General features: G+C 23.4%; 2 protein-coding genes across 13 annotated transcripts; one reads left to right on the forward strand and one right to left on the reverse strand.

Moving 5' to 3' along the window:
- Positions 1 to 1,665: 1,665 nt before the first annotated feature.
- Positions 1,666 to 14,561, reverse strand: LOC122529583 (annexin B9-like). 10 transcript variants are annotated; one of them, XR_006306826.1, is made up of 10 exons: positions 14,339 to 14,558; positions 13,318 to 13,400; positions 12,119 to 12,160; positions 7,460 to 7,841; positions 6,445 to 6,524; positions 5,358 to 5,604; positions 3,021 to 3,202; positions 2,433 to 2,631; positions 1,935 to 2,108; positions 1,666 to 1,839 (listed from the first exon to the last, which is right to left on the reverse strand). XR_006306826.1 is itself a non-coding variant. In XM_043655852.1 (9 exons), exons 3-9 carry the CDS (start codon positions 12,146 to 12,148, stop codon positions 2,581 to 2,583), a joined length of 879 nt encoding a protein of 292 aa, XP_043511787.1. In that variant the 5' UTR covers positions 12,149 to 12,160; positions 13,318 to 13,400; positions 14,339 to 14,558; the 3' UTR covers positions 2,247 to 2,580. The 10 variants fall into 10 exon arrangements, 6 of the variants coding, with proteins under 6 accessions (XP_043511785.1, XP_043511787.1, XP_043511784.1 ...); XR_006306825.1 differs by lacking the exon at positions 2,433 to 2,631; XR_006306827.1 differs by lacking the exon at positions 1,935 to 2,108.
- Positions 14,562 to 18,052: 3,491 nt separating this feature from the next.
- Positions 18,053 to 22,083, forward strand: LOC122529582 (ATP-dependent RNA helicase DDX51). Of its 3 annotated transcripts, none has more exons than XM_043655847.1 (7): positions 18,053 to 18,161; positions 18,362 to 19,056; positions 19,528 to 19,740; positions 19,821 to 20,031; positions 20,391 to 20,825; positions 20,906 to 21,030; positions 21,733 to 22,083. In XM_043655847.1, the coding sequence occupies exons 1-7, from the start codon at positions 18,139 to 18,141 to the stop codon at positions 21,750 to 21,752; spliced, it is 1,722 nt and encodes a 573-aa protein (XP_043511782.1). In that variant the 5' UTR covers positions 18,053 to 18,138; the 3' UTR covers positions 21,753 to 22,083. The 3 variants fall into 3 exon arrangements, with proteins under 3 accessions (XP_043511782.1, XP_043511781.1, XP_043511780.1); XM_043655846.1 differs by lacking the exon at positions 21,733 to 22,083 and adding an exon at positions 21,410 to 21,560; XM_043655845.1 differs by lacking the exon at positions 21,733 to 22,083 and having other exon boundaries at positions 20,906 to 21,325.
- Positions 22,084 to 22,699: the final 616 nt, after the last annotated feature.

The raw sequence follows: 22,699 nt of genomic DNA on the forward strand, positions 1-22,699 counted from the left end.
TCCCTCTTTATCATCCATCTTCACAGCCGAAACTTATGCTATCCTGGAAGCCGTCAAATATGCACACTCAAATAACGAAGCCCAGATTGTCATTTACACCGAGCGTTACAAAATCTCTAACGAAATCATACAATCAAGATAACCAATTAATATCCACCATCCAAGAACTAAACCACAACCAACCTAACACAAACGCCACAGTCATCTGGATTCCAGCTCATCAAGGTATAGAAGGAAATGAAAAAGCCGGCGCAGCAGCAAAAGAAGTCACTTATTAATAATCGCAATCATCTTCCAATCCCTTGCGACGACCAAATAATCCACTGCAAAAAAGTAGCAAAAAATGAATGGAACAATACATGGAAAACAACCAAAAGCACCCAACTACACAAAAGTATCCAAGACTTTCACCAGCAAACACCAAACCTTACCAACAGGAAAGAAGGAATAATTATCTCACGCCTAAGAACCGGCCATACCAAGCTGACACATGAACACAAAATCAAAAATACTTCACCACTCATCTGCACTCATTGCAATAACCATCCACTAACAACACAAAACCCACATACTGCACGAATGACCACACCACAGAAATCCAAAGACAGAAATACGAAATCAACGCAAACATAAACCTGACTTTTCAAAATGACGTACAAAGAGTACTAAAATACCTCAAAAACAAACTACTACACTCATATCTAATGGCACCGTCATCGCTAATGACCTCGCTGTCGATGCGACATTAAAGAAAAAAATAGAAGAAGAAGAAGAAGACAAATAAACATTTTGTTAACAGACATAAACAGACATTTTGTTATTATTATAATATTGATAGGCAAAGTAGTTTGTAGAAAAATTTCGAATAATATTTCAATTATTAAGCGTAATTTTTAACTAATGAATTATATAGAATTTGTGTTAACTAATTTGTCATAACCAATGCATTGCATAATTATAATAAAAGTGTTAAAAATTTAACAACAATTTGATAATTTAATATTAATAATAATTTAAAATAGTTGAAAATTTAGTTAGTTAAAAATTATTTTTAAGAATATTTAACTTTTAAAATATAAATTATTTATACCTAAAATCATGTGTTAATAATTTAAAAATTTTAGTTTACTACATATTTAAAGTCGTGATAAATCCGTAAAATGGCTAGAGCTCTTCTGACATATGTAAAATGATTTCGGTTAGTTACTAACTTTACATTTCGGTATTATAAAAATTTGACAACACTGTAATGAGTTTAAAAAATCATATTCTGGCGCATTCACTACCTGATCAACCTCAATCGTTTTACTTGATGTAATTTCCCAACTAACCGTTGTTTAAACATAAAGTGCGTATATCAGTATTTCAGGTCATGGGCCACAAAAGTTCGTAAGATGTAATGTTTATTCATATACCTCGTCTGTGGCTATAGTTATGGATGCATACGATATATCGATCGATAATCGATTGGATTCGCCGTCTAACGACAATAAGAGAAATAAAAGGAGATTAAAAAGATAACCGGTTTAACTCTTTTTTTTCTAAGAGATCAATTTGTTGATGTTATAATAAATTTTATAAATTTATATAATAAGTATATTTTAATATAACCACGGATATATAATATTCATTGAAAATTAGGCCACATTAAACTCCTAAATTTTCTGATATCAGTTATTTATTTTTTTAAATTTTTTTAAATTCATAATGTTATAAATATATGCATAATCTGCTGCTTCGTATTACAATAGATAATATTTCAGTGATTTTTATTGAATAAAGCTATCTTTAATTCAACATTGCGATCAGAAGTCTTTTCCACTCAGCAGTACAGTCACTCTGGAAAAAAAAAATACTAGTGTTTTTGTTTTACAGTGTACAGTAAAAAATTGTTTGTGAACGTGGAAATTTATTGCAAACGGAATATATATTACAATTATGCATATTATTAAAGATGCACATTATTAACATCAGTGTTAGAGATGCCTATGTTCTTTTTTAATTATAATGTTTTAACTATAATTAATATAAATACAGATTCCTTTCCATGATTTTCTTTAATTTACAAGTGCAATCAGAAGCCGCTTAAACTCTTCGCTGCAGTCACTCTGTAAATGCAAACAGAATGTAGGAAGGATTAAAGCAATGTTAAATAATAAGCATAAAATAATATTATATTTATGTAGAGATTCAAAGTACATGTATGCATGCATATTATGAAAGCGAATTTTAATCAATAAAATTAGTTAACTGACACATAAATTACTTTATTAATTAACAAGTTCCGAGATGTAATTTTTAACAACATAAAACAAACTATTCATTTATTTTCACTCTTCATTTTAGTGCAAATAAACTAATTTTACGAGCAAACTAATGTAATAATATATAATCAACAAAGTCAAATAAAAACGAGCCATAGTACATAGTACCGTAATCTCTGTAAATTATTGATGTAATTTAGAACAAATTAAAATTAAAATAACTATACAGCTTCGCGGAATGTTGCGAAGAAAAGTATATTCCTGGTATTAAAGTAAGATACAAAAACAAAAAGAATTGTTGAACATGAAAATGCTTTCATCCAAGTAGAGCAAGCAAGAGTCTCTTGTAATCTCCTGAACAGTCATCCTGAAATTTATGGAAAATTATGGGCAGCCCAGGTACAACAAAGTAATTAATTAGTTAAATAAGTGATTTATGAAAAATTAAGACATATATGTTTATTGTGCATTATTATTTCCGTGAAGATAAAGTGTATAAATGTTTCTGTATACATAATAATTTTTATGATTTTTATAATTTTATCAATACAATTGTTTTTAGTTACTATTTAAAAATTTTAGAAAGTATAGTTTGATATCATAGTCTGTATCATTGATTAACATTGAATATGTTTTTAAGTATATTTCGTAATAAAAATTTTATTTTCTTACATAGAAAAGTGATGGATATTACAGAACCATTTTTACAAAAATATCCAGTATGTAAGATAAAAAAATCAAACTTTTCTGACTTACGTCAATATCACCTGCAAGCGACTGTCCATAAATTTTTTGATAAGTATCTTTAATGTCTCCTAAATCAATTTCTGATCGTGCTACGATTATGCGTATCAATGTCGTATCATCTGTGCCTAATCCACGCATTGCTTTGTATAATCTCTCCGCAAAATATGCTGTTTTTTCTCGTGCACATTTCACTGAAATAAACAAATCTAAATTAATTTACTACTATATTTATTATCCTTATATATACATTACATTTTTTAACAGTCACGAAAAAAATCTTCATGAAAGACAATGAAAAAAAATTGCTTAGTGTTATATTGTAACGAAATTACAAATGTTTAAAATTTAAATTCAAACCGATACAAATAAACGATGTGCAATAGATACGAGCGATTTCTCATTACTAATGTTACGGCGTCAACGAATATATTTATAAATGACATCAGTAACTGATGTGCATAAGTACATATATGTGTATAAAAAAAGGAAAAATCTTTGCACATTAATTATAAATAATTTGAAAAAATAGCAGAAGATACTATAGTATTCATAAAAATAAAAGAGAATAGAAAAAAATTTTTTATATAACCAAAATTATTTTTATATAACCAATCGTTAAATAAATTAACAGCGAATTTAAATAAACGAAATTAAATTAAGTTTCAACGAAAATATTAATTTATGGTACGTAAAAACATATTAGTATAATATTTGTTCAAAATATTATATATATTACATATTTATTAATATCAGTAGAAAAATAACATATTACACTGGAACGGAAGAAAAATAAAAAAGTTAATATTAATTAAACTGAGTACTAATAACAAATGCGGTTCGTTTAAAAGGAACGGTTTAAGATAAATTATCCTATATGATAGCGTTTTATAAGAATATTTATTTGTATAAAATAATTCACAAACAAAAATTTCAACGGCAAATTTGCACTTATCAAAATAGATTCTTCTTCGTCGCGAATAAAATGCTGCTGTTTGGTGGCAAAGCAATATATTATTTTACATAGATCAATTTGTCAGAGCTAACGATCTGAGAAAACATTAATGGTTTGCCAGATTGCTTGTTTTGTCCACAATTTTCTTTTCTTTTCTATAAATACATTTTGCAAAATCAAAAAATATATTTTCAGGAAGATATTATGACAGAGATTCATTTAGTTTTCTTTAGAGATACATTCATTTTTCCTCAAACACTACATAATATATTACTAAATAACAAGATGTTTTTAATCTATTTATCTATAAGACTGAATGCAAGATGTGCAAATTTTCACTAAATGAAAAAATAAAATAGTTTTCTAATAAAGGAAAATATATTTTGTTGTATATATATAATATACGTATACAGGGTGTGTTCCAGTTTTTTCCGGCATAACTTTGTCAGCGTGTTCTACAAGCAAAAGTAAGAAAAAAATGTTATATGAACATATGCTCTTAAATGTTTTATTAAGGAGTTATATAACACAAAATGATAATGAACTGACGTTTCGTCGACACAGTGTACGAACGTATCATCAGTGTTACAAAAAACTCACTCATTACAATCATAATCTCATTGAAGTTCTGTGTTTACTAACAAAACTAAATCCAACAAAATAAGCAAAATAACAGTAGACCTTAATGTAATAACATTTCAAAATGATGTCCGTTATTACAATTACAAGATTGGCATCTAACAAAAATTGACTTTATTGCATTATTAATGTCTTCTTCATTTTCTCTAATCGCAGCAAATACGTCATTAGTCCTCTGTATTAACTACTCACGAGTGTTAATTTATAAACTTTTACTTTCACAACTCCCCACACGTAAAAACCCATTGGCATGATATCTGGTGATCTTGGAGACCATGAGAGACTGGTCCTCCATCGTTGTGGATAATGGTCATTTATCCATTGCCGTACTGGTACTGCGTAATGTATTGGACAACCGTCTAATTGAATCCATAAGTTTTGTCGAAGTAATAATGGAATATCTCCTTCTACTTCTGTCTCAAATTCGTTTTTCAAAGAAATTTTTATGTAAACACAAATAGAATATTCATAATACGTTCTTACGTTATGTTGACGAAATGTCAATTCATTATCATTTTGTATTATTAGTTATAAATCCTTAATAAAACATTTAAGAGCATATGTTCATATAACATTTTTTTCTTACTTTTGCTTCCATAATACGCTGGCAAAATTATGCCGGAAAAAACTGGACACCCTGTATATAAGATCATATAATACAACATATATATATTTTTATTATGAAAGAATATATATATTCTTCCAAATAAAAATGAAATTTTAATTTCTTATGAAAATTAATATATATTTCTTACCAACTGCAAGATAACCGTCTTCAAGAGAGCCTGAAAATTCTCTCTTAATAGCATCTTCTAAATTGTTGCCAGCAAGACGTTCATATTCCTCAAAAATTCTTCGTAACTGAGGATAACTTTTAGTAATGAGAATAGCATTAAAAGTACTTTCGTCTGTTCCCCATTGTCCTTCGCCAGCTTCAAGCAATCTTTCAGCATCCTGAATTGCAGCCTGTTCATCAACATCAGGATTTTCATTTCTGTTGGCCTATAAAATAATTCAAAAATAATTTATTAGTTATATATTTTAAATAAGAATAACAATAAAAATAATATAAAACATATTAAAAATAAAATATGAATAAAATATATTAACATAATTGCAATATCGCATATATATAATTTAGATTAAAGTTTAAATTTAGATTTAAATTAACTGTCAGTAATTGAAACAGATATTTTGACATACTTGATCAAAAAACAAATATCAAATATGTTTGTAATAAAATTATATTGTATTATTAAACATATTTTACAAAAGTAAAGGAAATGAAAATATTTTGTTGTTTGCATATTTCATGTCTGTAATATATATTTTGTTCTAATTTATTATGATAGCCATATTTATATATTTTTTAATTATTTAATATAAAAAACGGGAACAAATGTAAAAAAACATAAGAAGTCTTGCAATTATGCATTAAATTTATATTTATATTATATTTATTATACTATACTATACTAATATTTATATTATAATAGAAATTCATTTTTCTCATTTTAAATTTTTAATGTGTTATCTTTTTCAACCAATGACTATGTATTATTTATAGTGAAATATACTAATATTTTTTACTGACTATTTTTTTTGAAAATGATTGATAATATAGGATGTTTAAATACATCATTTCCTTTAGAAATCTAAATTATTGATTTTCACACATATAATTTTAAAAAATTGAAAGAATATTACTGGATAAAATAAATAAAAATACATATAAGAATACATATAATAAAAAAACAATTTTATAAGTTTAAAATAATTAATTTGAAGCAATTCTATAATTAAAACATTATTACAAAATTATTCGGTAAAAAATTTACTTACGCACGAAAGTGAAACTAGGAGTCTCTTAAAATGGCCAGAAGTATCGCTTTTTAAATCATCCTCCAAATTTTTTTCATACACTGTAAGTATGTATATATAAAACTTATAATATATTACATTTTTAATAAAAATATTTATGAATTATGTTTGTTGATGATTATGTTTATGTAGTAAGAATATTTAAATAATACAATAAAAATATATAATTGCAAGATGATTAAATAATTTTTGTTAAAAATTAAAGACATGTCAATTTTAGGCAGGTAATCATTTTTAAATACAAAAATGTACAAATTTTGTAAAATTTTTATAATCTTATATCTTCAATAGAAACAAAAATTCAAAAATATGTAGTTAAAAATATGTTATGTATATAATACTATGTATTTATTAAATTAGTATTTATTAAAAAGAGATTATTAATTGAAATGGAATTTATATATATATATATATATATATATACATATATATATATATATATATATATATATACGAATTATATACATACATTTTTTTTTTCTTTATTTAATAGAGAATTAAGTAATTAATATGTATATACTTAATACACACAGAATAAAATTATAAATGATATTTATATAAATACATAGTGCAATAATGGAATCTTCAAACTGATACTTTGATTATACACAATCTTTTTTATAAAATTTAAAAAATAATCAATTAGTACATAATTATATTTGTATTTACATCATAACAAATAATTTTTAGAAGGTATTTGCTTAAAAATATTTTACATAAAACATATTATTCAATATCAAAAGAAACATATTGCATATATTTTTAAAGTTTGTTTATAATGATCTAGAATGTTTTAAACGATATGAATAGAAATTTAAATAATAAATAATAATGATTCTTCTGCCAGAAAAAAATTTTATAGTATTTTAATTTAGCAATTATCTAAAATATTTGCAATAACGTTGTTGTTAATAAAATTTAAATATTTAAATATTTGTACTTACTTCAAAAATCATTTAAATAAATAGAAACTTACGTTCTTTATAGACAGCAGATATGGTTTTAATGCCATAATTGCTAAGAGACGCCAACACTTCAATGAGAGCACCTTCGTCTGTACCCATTCCAGAAATTGCATTATAAAGTTCTTTAGCGTAAAATTCTGGTAATGGTGTCATTAATGCTAAAATTGCTTTTTCAAAATTACCACCAAGTTCCGATTTCAATTCGGAAATTAGATCTTTTCCATACATAGTTTTAAATTTATCAGCTATTTCAAGTCGTTGTACAATACCACGATGAGCAAGAACATCGATTACTGTCTGTTCATCAGTGCCAAATCCCTTCATGGCGGTTCGAAGAAGAGCTGCATCTTCTTCTGGATTGAAAGGATCAGCAGGATAAACAGTTGGTGTGCACTAAAGGAATAAAATAAAATAATAAATACATACAGATATGTTAGCATTTATATAAGTGTAAAAGTTTTCAGCCAATTTAACTAATAGTGTATGTTATTACAAATGAGAAGATACAGCATAATACATGGGCACTTCTTATTTTATATCTACTTATTTATAACTCTATTCAAATAATATATTTTTTTATAATATTAGTTTTAATATAAGTGTAGCTATATTTTTTGCAATTGCAATCGATTAAATCTTAAAATAAGTCCAGAAATATATTTATTCCATTCCTTTTTTATACCTCCAAATACAGTAAGATCTCGATTAATTCATTTCATTAGTACCAAAAAAAATAGGAGATGAACTGGATAATTGAGACTTAAAGTAAATAATAAAACGCCAACTTATACATAATCTCATTTTGTATCTTTCGAACTCAAATACAACAATAAAGACTATGATAATCGAATTTTCCTATGCTTAATTTATTACAGAGTCAAACGTTTAAATAAAATAAAACTACCAAATATATTCATAATGAAAAATATGATATATGTATAATATCTTATGTTGGTTTTGATAACAACAAAATTTGTAGATTCTTCATTCATTTATTGCAAATGAATGAATTTGTTAATTCAGCTATTATTCTGTAAGCCTCCCATTTTACAGCTTTTAGTTCTCTGACATTAGATCTATTTTGTATTTTTTACTTAATCTAATAGGGAAAAATAATAAACAAAAATGAAGAATAAAAAAAATTGTTTTTGAATTTTTATATAATTCTTACTTGCATTCAAGTATCAAAAATATCCTTGAACAAGATGTTCTACACGAGTTAAATATATATATGTATTAAAAGGAGGACAGCACAGGAATTTACAAGGTCAATGGCACATCCAATCATCCATTTCACACAAATCTTAGAAAAAATTAATTAATAATCTTTAATAATCTTCAATAATTTTTAATAATTTAAAAAGATTAATTAAATATTCAGCTTATTTACAGAAATCCACAAAAATATATAGTGAAAAATAAGCTATATGGGATAACACGAGGTACACAAATGTAACATATATGTATATATACCATTGGATTGTCCGACTTTGACGAGATAGCATTAGAACATGTATAAATATATCAATGTTATTGAGAGCACATTATTTGTGTACATAGTCTTAAAGGAGACATTTCAACGTATCTTAGAAAAAAAGTTGTTTGAGATAAATTGATTTGAGTCAGTTTTATACCCTTCTGAAGATGGAAGAAAACAAAGTGCATTTTAGACATTTAATGCTTTTCTATTACCGGAAAGGAAAAAATGCAACAAGTAACACAACACAAATAAAATATGTGCTGTTTAGGGAGAAAGTGCTTTAGTTGAAAGAACTATTCGCAAGTAGTTCGCTAAATTTAGAGCTAATGATTTCGACCTTAAAGATCAAGAACATTCGAGAAAACCATCCAATGCTGATGACTAAATCAAAACAAAAAAATTGAGAATAGTCAACGCTACACGACATGTGAATTAGTAAAGATACTAAAAATATCGAAAACCACCGTCCACGAACACTTAGTGAAGCTTGATTACGCAAAACACTACGATGGGTTTCGCACAATTTGACTGAGGAAAATTTAATGGAGCATTGTTATATAAACATGCCGTTTTTTAAGCAATTAGTGACGGGCAACAAAAAATGGATTGTTTATAATAATGTTGAACGAAAAAATTCCTGGAGTAAGCGATTAGCTACCCCAAAGCCGGGCTTCATCCGAAAAAAATCATGCTTCGTATCTGGTTGGATTGGAAAAGAATCCTATCAATAGGATTATGAAATCCTATCAAACCAGTTGATAAATTCAAATAAGTACTGCTCGCAATTGGACGAATTAGAATCAATATTCAGAAAAAACGTTCAGAATTAGTTAATAGGAAGGGTGTCGTCCATCAGGATAATGCCAGATCTCATGTCTCTTGGACTATCCGACAAAAATTGTTGAAGTTTGGTTGGGATGTGCTGCTCCACCTGCGATATTTACCAGATATTGCACCCTCAAATTTTCACTATTCGGGTCTTTGCAAAATTCTCTTAGCAGTAAAAACTTTAATTCTTTGATCAATATAAAAAAAAATCACCTTGAGAAGTTTTTTAATGAAAAACCTGAGAAATTCTGGAAGAATGAAACCTTCAAATTGCATAAAAGAAGGAGAAAGTTTATAGAACAAAATGGTGAATATATAATTGAATAAATAAACATCGACACATCAAGATATTACCTTCGAATTTTCCTTAAAAATCGACAATTTTCCGGACAACTCAATATATTATGAATAATATACAAATTACTGAAAAATGTAATATAATTCACACATACACTTATACAATTATACAATAAAATATGAGAAAACAAATAAAAACTAAATAATTATAAAAAATATAAATTAAATTGGCATTAAAACTACAATTAATTAAAAATTAAAAATAAATAATATATGATTAAAAAACAAGTTTTAGTTATCACGTTGAACAAATGTTTTTTATGTTTTGCTTTCATTGTCAAAATGATTTTGTTTTTAGAAAACTGTTTATTTTAAAAACTAAACAGTTTCGATGATTTTTAATATTCTTTTTTGAACTTCTGTAATAAATAGTTTTAATATTTAATACATAATTTTTTTTTAAATTCAAAACTGTTTATAATACTAATGACTTGTACAAAGTGAATGATTTGCTTTAAATTCCATTTGTATAAAAAATTTTGCTTCAGAAATATTGTTATAGATTTCTAAATGTCAATAATAAATAAAATATCAAACGCAATTTTTCTACTTTTTCTCTCGCAAATATTTACTTTTTAATTTATACAAGCATACTTTAAATTGTTTACCAAATGATCGAAACTTTCCATTCATAGAAAAAATTTTATTACGAAAAAAATAATTTTTATAACATATTTGACGTTTATTATAATTTTGACAAAAATCAGTTAAACAAATTAATGTTTTCATCAAAAAAAGTCATTGCAAGAATTACCTATTATTTGCAATCTAAAAGTAAAATAAAAAAACTAAGAGTATATGTTTTAGATACATACAATATCGGTCCAAAATTTAGGTATGCTTTAGTGTATTTGTATTTCATACTTAAATAATTTACGAAAAATGATCCATCTCCATTTGTTAATATGTTGTCAAGTTCATCATAGAGTAGTGAAAATATTAGATGGCGATCATTGTTTGATCAAAAAATTATTGTCAAAAATAATTTACTCAAAGGTACATAATTTTTTGAACAATATATAATACATATGAAATAAAAATACGGGCGGAGCTTTTTTCCTCCGCACCGCAATTTCATACAAAATCTAATTCAACTCAAATTCTATTCAACTACAAATTCTATTTCTAGATAAATTATGATTAGATTTTGGTTGAGTTATATTCATCCTGGGCAATGAGTGCAGTTATCGCTCACGTTTGTATAAAATAATGTTGTGCTTATAAAATAATAAAATGTTAATAATTATAAATTTCTCAATTCTATATTATCACATTTACTTTCTCATGAATAACATTTCTTCTCGTACAAATAGTTATACTTTGTTATTTTGTTATCAAAGCCAGAGATTCATAAAATTTGAAAATTTTATTTTGAAATAGTAAAATTAATTACAATATTCCGATATGCCAAGTGCTGTATTTCGTAAGAAGATATCAACAGCATAGATTTCAGTAAGAAAAGTAAACAAACATTATATTATACATATAACTAAAGAATATGATCAAGTATTCCTTCTGAATTTAAAATTATATATCTTTGAATAAATTTTTTTTGACAACTTTTTAACGGTCGCCATCTAACACCTTTACTTAGAATGATGACATCAGCAATATATTTCTAAACAAAATAACAAAAAAATTGTAGAAAGCAGATGTGACCTTTTTTTATTAATAATTACTTCATTATATATTTCACACATAGAATATATATCCAAACTTTCCAACTGTAGTGTCGTGTGTTCTTAAAATACTTATAAATCAAATACCTTCAAAAATTCCTTATACATTACAAAATAATCTAAAATTAGAAGTTAAAATTAAAATTAAGCAAATTATAATATATACATTTTTTATGATAAAATGCAAAATATTTAATTTTATTGTTAGACATTATATAGTAGATATTATATAATATAATATAAAATCTGCATAAAAATTACAATAATTTAAAATTCTTAATCAGACTCCGAATACATATATCAAGTAAAAAGTTTTTAGTAGTTACCTGCACATGATAGTACTGACTAGCCGTCATTATTTGGTTCAGCTAAAAAATACATTACAATAATATATTAAAAAAATATATAAGATATAAAAATATATTAAATAATGAAATTTTGAAACTTTTATTTCATGAAAAATTTGCGCAATTAAAATTAATTTTACAAATACTTTATCAAAAACAATTAATATGTAGTGAGAATATTAATACTAGATAAAGTAAACTAGAAAAGATAAAACATTATTTAATTAATAAAATTAAATAATTTAATTTTATTAATTTAAATTATTTTATTTTATTTAAAGAGCAAATGTAACAATTTCATATTTATTTAATCTATTTAAAATGTAAATATTAAAAATAAAACAATTAAAAACACAATCAGTATTAAAATACAGTGAAAAATCTAAGAATATAATATTATAGGAAATAAAAAAATCTATCAATGACGTAATATTTACAACAAAATAGAAATTTTATATAATATATTTGTATAAAAAATCTTTAATTCCACTAATTAAATCGTACGTATGCAATCATAAATTATTTATAAATTATTTATATAATTACTTATACAAATATTAAATATCTTCTTATAAGTATAAATATAATTTACTTATAAAACTTGTACATTAACAAACAATACTTTAATGTAAATATGTGAATATATATTATAATATATTACATACTAGAATATCTATTATAAGAGCACCTTTCAATTATTATATATTAATTTTAACATTTGAATGTCATAAGTAAGAATTTATTAAAACATAATATTCAATGGAGTTTTGATTAAAGAATATATCTATATATCATAATTTCATTATCTATCTAATAATAAGATTATCAAAACTACATAAAATATTTGAAAAAAGCAACATTTAAATATGTAATATAATCTTTAATACAAGTTAATCTTAATTAATCTTAAACAGAATCAAAATATTTAATATTATTCATAGAATAAATTTTCTATTTCAATAATCTTGTTATTTTTTATTAAATGTAAGAACTATTTTTACAGCACTGCGATTATTAAAATCAATGATGACCTCAGATAAATATGTTTGAAAACTACCAATTAATCTTGCTTGAAATACACATATACGAAGAATGCCAGCCAAAACGCTATCGTAATGAAGTTCTAAAGATTATATTGATTGGTATCTATAAACAAGTATTTAGGGTGTGGCTTTTACCTTCTTTTGAAACAGTTGTAGATCTATTCAATCTTACTAGCGTAACAGTACGGATTCCGTTCAGCTCTCTTACTTGTAACCAACTGAAACAGTCACTCGTCACGGATATTCTTTGTAGGAATGGTGGGAGAACGTATGCATTTACTACTATAGGATATAAGATTTGCCGATGACTCATCGCAGAATTTATACAAAAAATGTACTATTAAACATTGAAAAACTACACGTAAATGTGTAGTAATTAAGAAATCCTTTTAACATGTTTTTACAATGATTATTTACATGTAATACATAAAAAATAATTGTAATTATTAAGGATATATGTATCAATTTTAATAGTTTAAATTTAATGTGTGTGTGTATATATAATTGCTGACTTCTATATTTTGATTTTATTTTTAATATATAGTTTTGTAGACTTATTATTTGTTTAACGTTATATTTCATTATATAATAATATTTTCACAGAGTTGCTCTTTTCTATCAATAAATAAAATAACACAATATAAAACGGAGAATCTTCGATCAATAAAAGTAATAATTTTATAGTACATAAATTTCTTTATGTAATTTAAATAAATTATTCATTTGTTATTTAGATTTAAAATTTTCATATCATATTTAATATGGAAACGCATCTTTTAAAAGAAAAAGATACTGTACATTTATTAATTAACTAAAAAATAATGTATGATCCTACTTATTTTATTTGTTAGACATATAAAGTTCTTTTATTTTATTAGATCCGTTTAATTTGTTAACAATAATTTAAACAAAACAAATTGTAATATTACAATACAATTTTATACAATTGAAACCTCACTGCAATAAATGGGATATTATGATATTAATTTACTTTTGGTAAATTATTCGCAAATATATATATATATATATATAACACACACATACATAATTTTTTCATATAAAAAAGTATCATTCTCATATTGATTATAATTAATATTAATATTACAAGTTCTTTCGTTTTATTTTCTCGCATTATGTAACAGAATTTTATATTTACCTTTAATACTATTAATATTGTTAATTACAACAATTAAAGAAACTATATCTTAAATTTCTTTGACAAGTAATAACAATTAAATGTAAATTTCGCGTTTCTTTTCAAAAACACTAAACACAATTTTCGTATCACTATCACTGATTTTAAAAAATAATTGAATAATTATTAGAAATAGTAAGCTTCTTGATACGTACGTCGCGTACAGTGTCTGAAAGGAACAATTTTACAATGGAAGAACCGAGAAGAGAATTGGTGGGAGAATCTACGTATATATATTCGTTGACGTAACACATAAAGAATGCTATAGACTGACAATGAGTAACAAGGAAAGATATGAGAACTACCGTTCACCATACAAAATTCTCAAGAAACAAGATTGAATGATTCATCGCATAATGTTACGTTATATTACATACATATCTATACCAAGTTCTTTGAACAGTGAAAAAACAATTTTAATTTGCTAGATAAAAATTATAATAATTATATATGATGTAAATTGACGCGTAATGAAATCATTTACTTCATTATTAACTATTTATATCTTTTTATTAATATTATTTTATTGATGTAATTTAGAGGTAAAATTATTTATTTAATTTTTTAATAAACGAATTTTAAATTATATTTGAAATCTGTATATAAAACGTATAAAATTTATATTTGAATACGTCAAAATCTGACAAAATTGAAACTCTGAATAAAATGTTTCAATTTTATTTGCAGAAACTTAATAATTATGTACAAACTAAAATATGTACAATAATCTGTTTTATATACATAAAAAATATTATCAAATAATTATTTATTATATCAGTGTTATTATAGTCTTCAATGAAATTGATATAAGCAGCAAATTATTGAAAAATAATTATAAATTTTTATAAATTTTTATTAAGAATTCATCATTTATTAAGTTGGAGTATTTAAATTATTATCTTAATCAATTAATTTATCTTTCTCAACATTAAGAATTTAAAATTGTAATACCAAATAGCATTTTTTACTTGCATTTTTATTTGATAATAAATTTACATGATAATAAATTTTCTAAGTGACTATTATCAAGTTAAAGAACATAATTTTTAATTATATTTTATGATAATTTTATGAAATTTTGCAAATTAATTAATTTATAATTACATAGTAAGTACATATATATGTATATATACACATACATTAGTCGTACGATATATGTATACCATTCATAGCTACTACGTGACTCGATATACTTATGAATATTAAGAGCATATATAAAGTTCATAATAAATCGAGACTATACATCGATCACGCGTAATGGTATTATAGTTAGAAATTACCAAGCATACATTTAAAATTGTACACAATAAATGATAAATATCTAATTTTGTAATTATAGAAATTATCAAGCATACATTTAAAATTGTATATAATAAATGATAAATGATAAATATCTAATTTTTTTGTAATTATAATTATTTTTGCAAAATATTGTACTTACTGTATACATAAAATCAATACAGTTTTATTTTTTTAAATAAAATATTTTATAAACTTCTAAAATATTCTAGAAAATTTCATCTTAAAACCCTATCATAAAACAAGCAGATTTTAAATATTTCGTAAAAATTACGCAATATTATTTTAGATTTGAAATACTATATATAAAATTTGTAGTAAATATTATTGCAATCCATATATATACATATATAGCATTAACTATTTCTACAATCCATCATATTCAAAAAGTATATCTTGAGAAGGAAGAGTTCTTAAATCTATATTTATATGATCTTTTTTCTTTCTTGGCAACAATAAAGTACAATACCAAAACTTGATCAACTATTTCTTTAACATCCTTATGCTGCAAATACTTTTTTACATCTCGTATATTTTACCATATAAGCTATATTTATGTATAACAATGTATTTTGTATCATTTGAAATTATTAAGAAAACAATAATACATAATATCTATATAATAATAATACATAAATATCTTTTTTATATAAAATTATAATATAATTTTGGATAGAATGTTTCAACGCAATAATAAAGAAAAAAGACTAATTCAAAATAATATTACTAACTAATTTATTACCTATAAACATACTATATATTATACTTGTAACATATTTATCACATAATTTTGATTATATTGACACAACGTATTTCATTTAAACTTTTTGTGAATGATTTAGATTTATAGATTATTTAAATTTATATAATTCTAAAAACTTCAATTACATTATATCCTTGTTTAAGCTATTATTTCCAATAAAATATAAAGTATGAATGAATAATAAATTCCATATCATATTGTTTATAATAAAACATTTATTGAAATTCTTGACTTACTTCTATAACACACTAATGTTGTACCTTGTCCAAAATTTTCCAAGAATTAATATTAAATGTTTAAATTTCAAGTATTTTTTCCTATATATTTTCCTTCTATTTTAATTCCATTTTTGACAATATTTGTCTATTGTAATCTATCCATGTATCAAAATTTATATTTTTATTCAAATTATTTATTTTTATCTGATATTTTATTATTCTTAGAAGCAAATCATTCCATTATACAGTTAATTATACATATTTTGGATTTAAGTTTTATTACACTATGAATAATTGCATTATCCATAATATTATTTGAAAAAATAATAATAAAAATATAACATTTTTACATACATACATGTACATATGATTTATATACATATTCTGAGCTATTTAGATCTATTTCTAATATTTTTTGGAAATTTTTTTTATTTTCTTTATTAATTTTTCTCTTTCTATATCTATATATATATTCATTATCAACAATAAAGCTAGTATATAGTATAGCATTTTCGTTAATCTGTATTTTTAGTTAAATATATGTACATATATTTAATAATACAATAGACATAATAATAACACATACAAAGTGATTTAAAAGGTTCATTTCCAAAGATAAACTATAAGTTAAAAGTTAATTTCCCAAGATAAACAATTTTATTTGAAGTAAAATAATTTTATTTTAATATTATTTTAACATAATTTTAAGAAAAATTTATATCTAAATTATTATTATTTATTGTTCTGAAAGTTTAATTCAATATATAATCTAAGATTGTTTAAAAAATATAATTTTTTTTTTAGTGAACAATTTCTTATTTTTATTTTATTTCTTAATTTGGTAACGTAAATATTATATTTATGAACATACAATATCAGATTTTTAATACGATTGTATATGTATGTAATGTCATTTCTCATCAATTTCAGCCCTTATTTTTTATTTTATTAAATATTACATTATAATATAAATTATGAAATTTAATGAAATTATGAAATTATGAAGTTTAAAAATGTGTAATGTATGTATATTTTATATGTCAATATGTTAATTTTTAACATATTAACATTATTATAAAAGATTAACAGTCTTTGATAAAAATTGAAACGATTAAAAATTAAATGATGTAATTTGAAAAAATAATATTCAAAATTTTTTTAATTTATCATTACTACAAGTGTTACATGTATGTATGTGTTTTTATTGTTATATACTTTCTCAAATTTATTTAAATTTTTTATCTTTACTAAAATATAATTTATTGTTCACATAAATATAAATACATACATATGTAAATGTTACATGTATATATAATAATGATAAAATAATATTAAATTTATTAAAATGTTAATAAAATTTAATAAAATTATGAATATGTCTTTTTTGAGATACACACTTACGTACATGTCTATTATATATTGTAAGAATTTGAACATAACCTATTGAATGTTCATGACACGTGAGTATAGTTGCAAACTAAATGAGTTTATTCGTAATAAACAGGTATGTAGAAATACTGAGAAAATGTAATGTACATATGTATATTACTAAATTTCATTACTAAATGAAATACAAATAATGAATAATAATACATATAATGAATTAAACTATATAAAGAAATATTCATTATACATTATCTAATTGTAATGAAATTTTTAACTTCTTTTCACAGAATATTGTTAATATATATAATTTGTTAATAGATATGAAGGTGAGAAAGAAGAAACAGAAAATGAAAGGAATCATTTGTCTGAATTACTAAAAAGGATAGAAGAACGTAAACTAGAAAGAGCTGTTAAAAGTAATTGTCAAACACAGATAAATAGGTCTCAAAATACTCAAGACTTAAATTATGAAAAAAGAAAGAGAAAAGCAGAAAATCTTAGTGAATGTTCTATAGAAAATATTACTTTGAATGAAAATATACTAAGTGATGTTAAAGAAAAGAAAAAAATATGTGTTTCAGATCATAGAAAAAGCAAAAAGAAAAAGAATGCAGCTAAAGCATTGCAAAATGAAAATACAAACGATCAGAATAATGAAATATTTAATAAATCATTAGATTCAATTGAAACACAAGAAAAAATAGCAGACCAATATAGTGATTTTATAATTATGGGTACCAAAAGTAAACAAAAGAAGCATAAAGTTAAGAGAATTCTACCAGAATGGTTGAGTAATCCAAAATTAATGTCTATTGACTTAAATAGTGGCCCAACATTAGAAGAAATGAATTTAATTTTAGATATTAAACTTATTACAGCTTTAAGAGCTAATAATATTAACAAATTGTTTCCTGTTCAAGCTAATATGATATCTTGGCTATTAAAGTGCGATAAAGATAGAGAACAAAAGTGGTGGTTAAGAGATGCATGTATATCTGCTCCTACAGGCAGTGGTATGGAAGAACATAGTATTTATAACTGAAGTATTTACATTCTAGTTTTAATACTTCAGCATGTTCTATTAATACATCTGCAGTTGTTGAATTCTTATTTTGTAATTTCTTTTTTTGCTAGTAACTTACATTGAATACATTGTCTATTTGGAAATTACCAAATTTCATTGTCAAATAAAAGAGAGAAAATTGAGATAATTTCGTGATTTTAATTTTATAAAATATAAAAATATCAGCTGCAAATTTATTACTGAATAATATTAAATTTTGATAATAATTAATATTATTAAATTTTATTTTAATTAATATTATTAAATTTTATTTTAATTAATATTATTAAATTTTAATATTAAATTTAATAATCTTTATTTAATAAAAAATTATAAAATTATATTCTTTTACAACAAATTTATTTTATCTTAATAAATTAAAGTTTTATGTTTAAAAATGTTAATTTGATTTTCTTTGTAGGTAAAACTTTAGCATATGTTTTACCTATAGTTCAAATATTACAGTCTCGATTAGTTCCAAAAATACGTTGTTTAGTTGTTGCACCTGTACAAGAATTGGCTGCACAAATTTACAAAGTAATGATTACATATATTTCACATACAAATTTAAGAGTTGGTTTACTTTCTGGTGCATCATCATTTTATGAAGAACAAAGAAGCATTCTGAGAGAGAGTATATAATTATTTTAAGAAGATAATTTTATTTGTATAATTAATAAAATATAAAATATTTTCTATAATTATTATTTTCAGATGCTAGAGGAAAATATATATCTATAGTGGATATAGTGATTGCCACACCTGGACGATTAATAAATCATATATTAAAAACATCAGGATTTTCATTGGATGATCTTAGATTTCTTGTTATTGATGAAGCAGATAAAGCTGTAGATTGGTTAGAATATCTTCCTGAACCTCATTATCGAACTCCACGATTAACACTTTTCAACTTATGTTCTAGGTTAGTTTTGACTATAATTTAAACTGATAATATTTATTTTGTATATGATAATCATTTATTAGAATTAACCTTCAAATGGTGGGTAGCCCAATAATTAACTATGTAGTGGATATTAATATTTATTTTTTTGCTTTCAATTGTTATCTAACTTATAGAAAGATAAATTTACTTATAGTATATAAATTGACGAATTTTAAGAATATTTAGAATATTTATATTTATCTTTGTCTTATCACTTTAAAAAGATAGAATAATTATTTATATAAACTGGTCTGAATCCAGAATCTGCCAGACGAAGGTTAATATGCAAGTACATTATCTAATATTAAACTTATAGTAATTTTTTAATTTTTAAATAGTAAAATTCCAGCTCAAAAATTGCTATTCAGTGCAACATTATCACAAGATCCTGAAAAGCTTAGTCGCTTCGGACTTTTTCAACCAATATTATTCACATCTGTTTTGGTGACAGGCAAAGATGATAATGTAAATTTAGATAAAGAAGTGGGTAATTTTATTGGCCGTTATACAAGCCCTGAAGAATTAAAAGAAGAAGCAGTAGAATGCGAAGCAGAATATAAACCAGTAGCTTTATATCAGCTAATAATCAGAAATAGTATAATTTCCAAAATATTAGTATTTACAAATTCTGGGAAAACTGCTCATAGATTAACTATTTTGCTTCAGTCATTTTTATCTAAAAAAGATATAGTAGTCGGAGAACTTTCTGCACAATTCGCTTCAAAGGACCGTGAGGATGTACTTACAAAATTTATAACTGAAAAAATTCAAATGTACGTTATGTTTATTGTTTATTAAAATCTAATTTTCAATAACTTTATGAATTTTTGTTATAACTTTATTATATTTTCAGACTCGTATGTTCAGATGCATTAGCAAGAGGTGTTGATATTCCAAATGTACGATTAGTAATATCTTATGATCTTCCTAAACATATTAATGGTTATATTCATAGAGCAGGAAGAACAGGACGTGCAGGTAAATCCGGCACTGCAATATCTATTCTAATACCTAAACAAGTTCGAATATTTAAACATATGTTGAATAATGCACATAAAGTAGTACCACATGTTGAAAAATTGGAACTAAGTTCTGTTGTAAATGAAATTGATTACTTAAGTCATATTGATAAATTAAAACATGTTCTTCAAATAGAAAAACAAAATAACTTATTACGTGCAAAATCTGTTAAACGAATTTGTTCAATAAATGTATAATGGAAACAGTTATTTTTTGTACAAATATTGCAAAATAAATAAAATATAGTTTAATTGAAAATTTACTTGTAATTAAAAAATTATATTGTCCAACAAATCAAGACCACAGACGGAATATAGAATAAATTCTCATTTTACAGAACTCGATATATGTTTTGAAATATCAGTTATGTAAAAATTTGAAAATTTTGTTATACCCTCTGCAATTTAAGGTATGAGTGTAGAAATTATGTTTAATCCATTAAACAGAGGATAGACATAGAATTTTGTAGTAACTTTTTATTTGTTGAATTTTCAAAACAAAGTGCTAATTGAATACATAATTCAATATATCCATTTTAAATGTACATATTATTATTATTTTATGAAATATTACTTCATTTAAAGAAATAAAAGAAACTTTAATGTTTATTTTTAGCATTATACATACATTTTATAAAATTATTTTATTTATGATTTATAGATGATAAGCAAATTGTATAATGAAATGAAAGATTACGCAATGAAATACACAATTTAAAAAAAATAAAACAGGAGCTAGGATCAAAGATTCTATATTGTGAGGCCATATTTGTGGAATTCATTATGAATAAAATAAAATTCCGTAATATTTTAAAAAATATAAAAATTTAGGTAGAGAAATTGCAAATGCTAGTGATCTATTATTTTCAACAATATGATCAACATAATGATCTAAAACATTCTTTTCATGTTTATAATATATATATAATGTACTCAAGTTATTAAAAGCACCAATATAGTCACTAGATCTTAATGTTACTAAAATATTTGTGGAAAGAATTCAAGATTAATTTGAAAAATTAAATATAGGAAAATATTTCAGAATTAGACTTATGAAATCAATACCAAAATAATTACAAACTCATATAACAAAATAACTGTTATAAGTGTAAAAAATTGCACAACAATTTTGTATAAATAAATAATTTTAATATGTGTATGCTTAATTTTATATTAGCAAAATACCAGTATTTTGATATTTTCAATTAAATATAAACAAACAATGTTATATAAAACATTTTTCTGAACTAAATGAATAAATATAAATGAATGAATAAATATATATTATATTTTTACATTCAAATATGTATAATCTTTATGCATTTTTCGGCAATTTTCGTTACTAAGATAAGTGTAAATTCAATTTTGTTTTGAGTAACTGTATAAATATTTTAGAAATAATAAATTTAAAGTTGAATAAGACAACACTTTTATTTAGATATATGTACATATACATATTTATGTAATCATGAAATAAATTTTTAAGAAATTCTATCATTAATATCTATTATAAATACCAATTGTTAAAACTAATATCAGTTTGAAAACTTCGAGTGGTACCTTGATTTATAGTATGGCCGAGATACCACGTAATTTTCGAAAAGAAAACTTATGGCTCTGGCTGGCTT

Source organism: Frieseomelitta varia, unplaced genomic scaffold (assembly GCF_011392965.1).
Source record: "Frieseomelitta varia isolate USP_RPSP 00005682 unplaced genomic scaffold, Fvar_1.2 scaffold_296, whole genome shotgun sequence".
NCBI classification, from domain to species: Eukaryota; Metazoa; Arthropoda; class Insecta; order Hymenoptera; family Apidae; genus Frieseomelitta; species Frieseomelitta varia.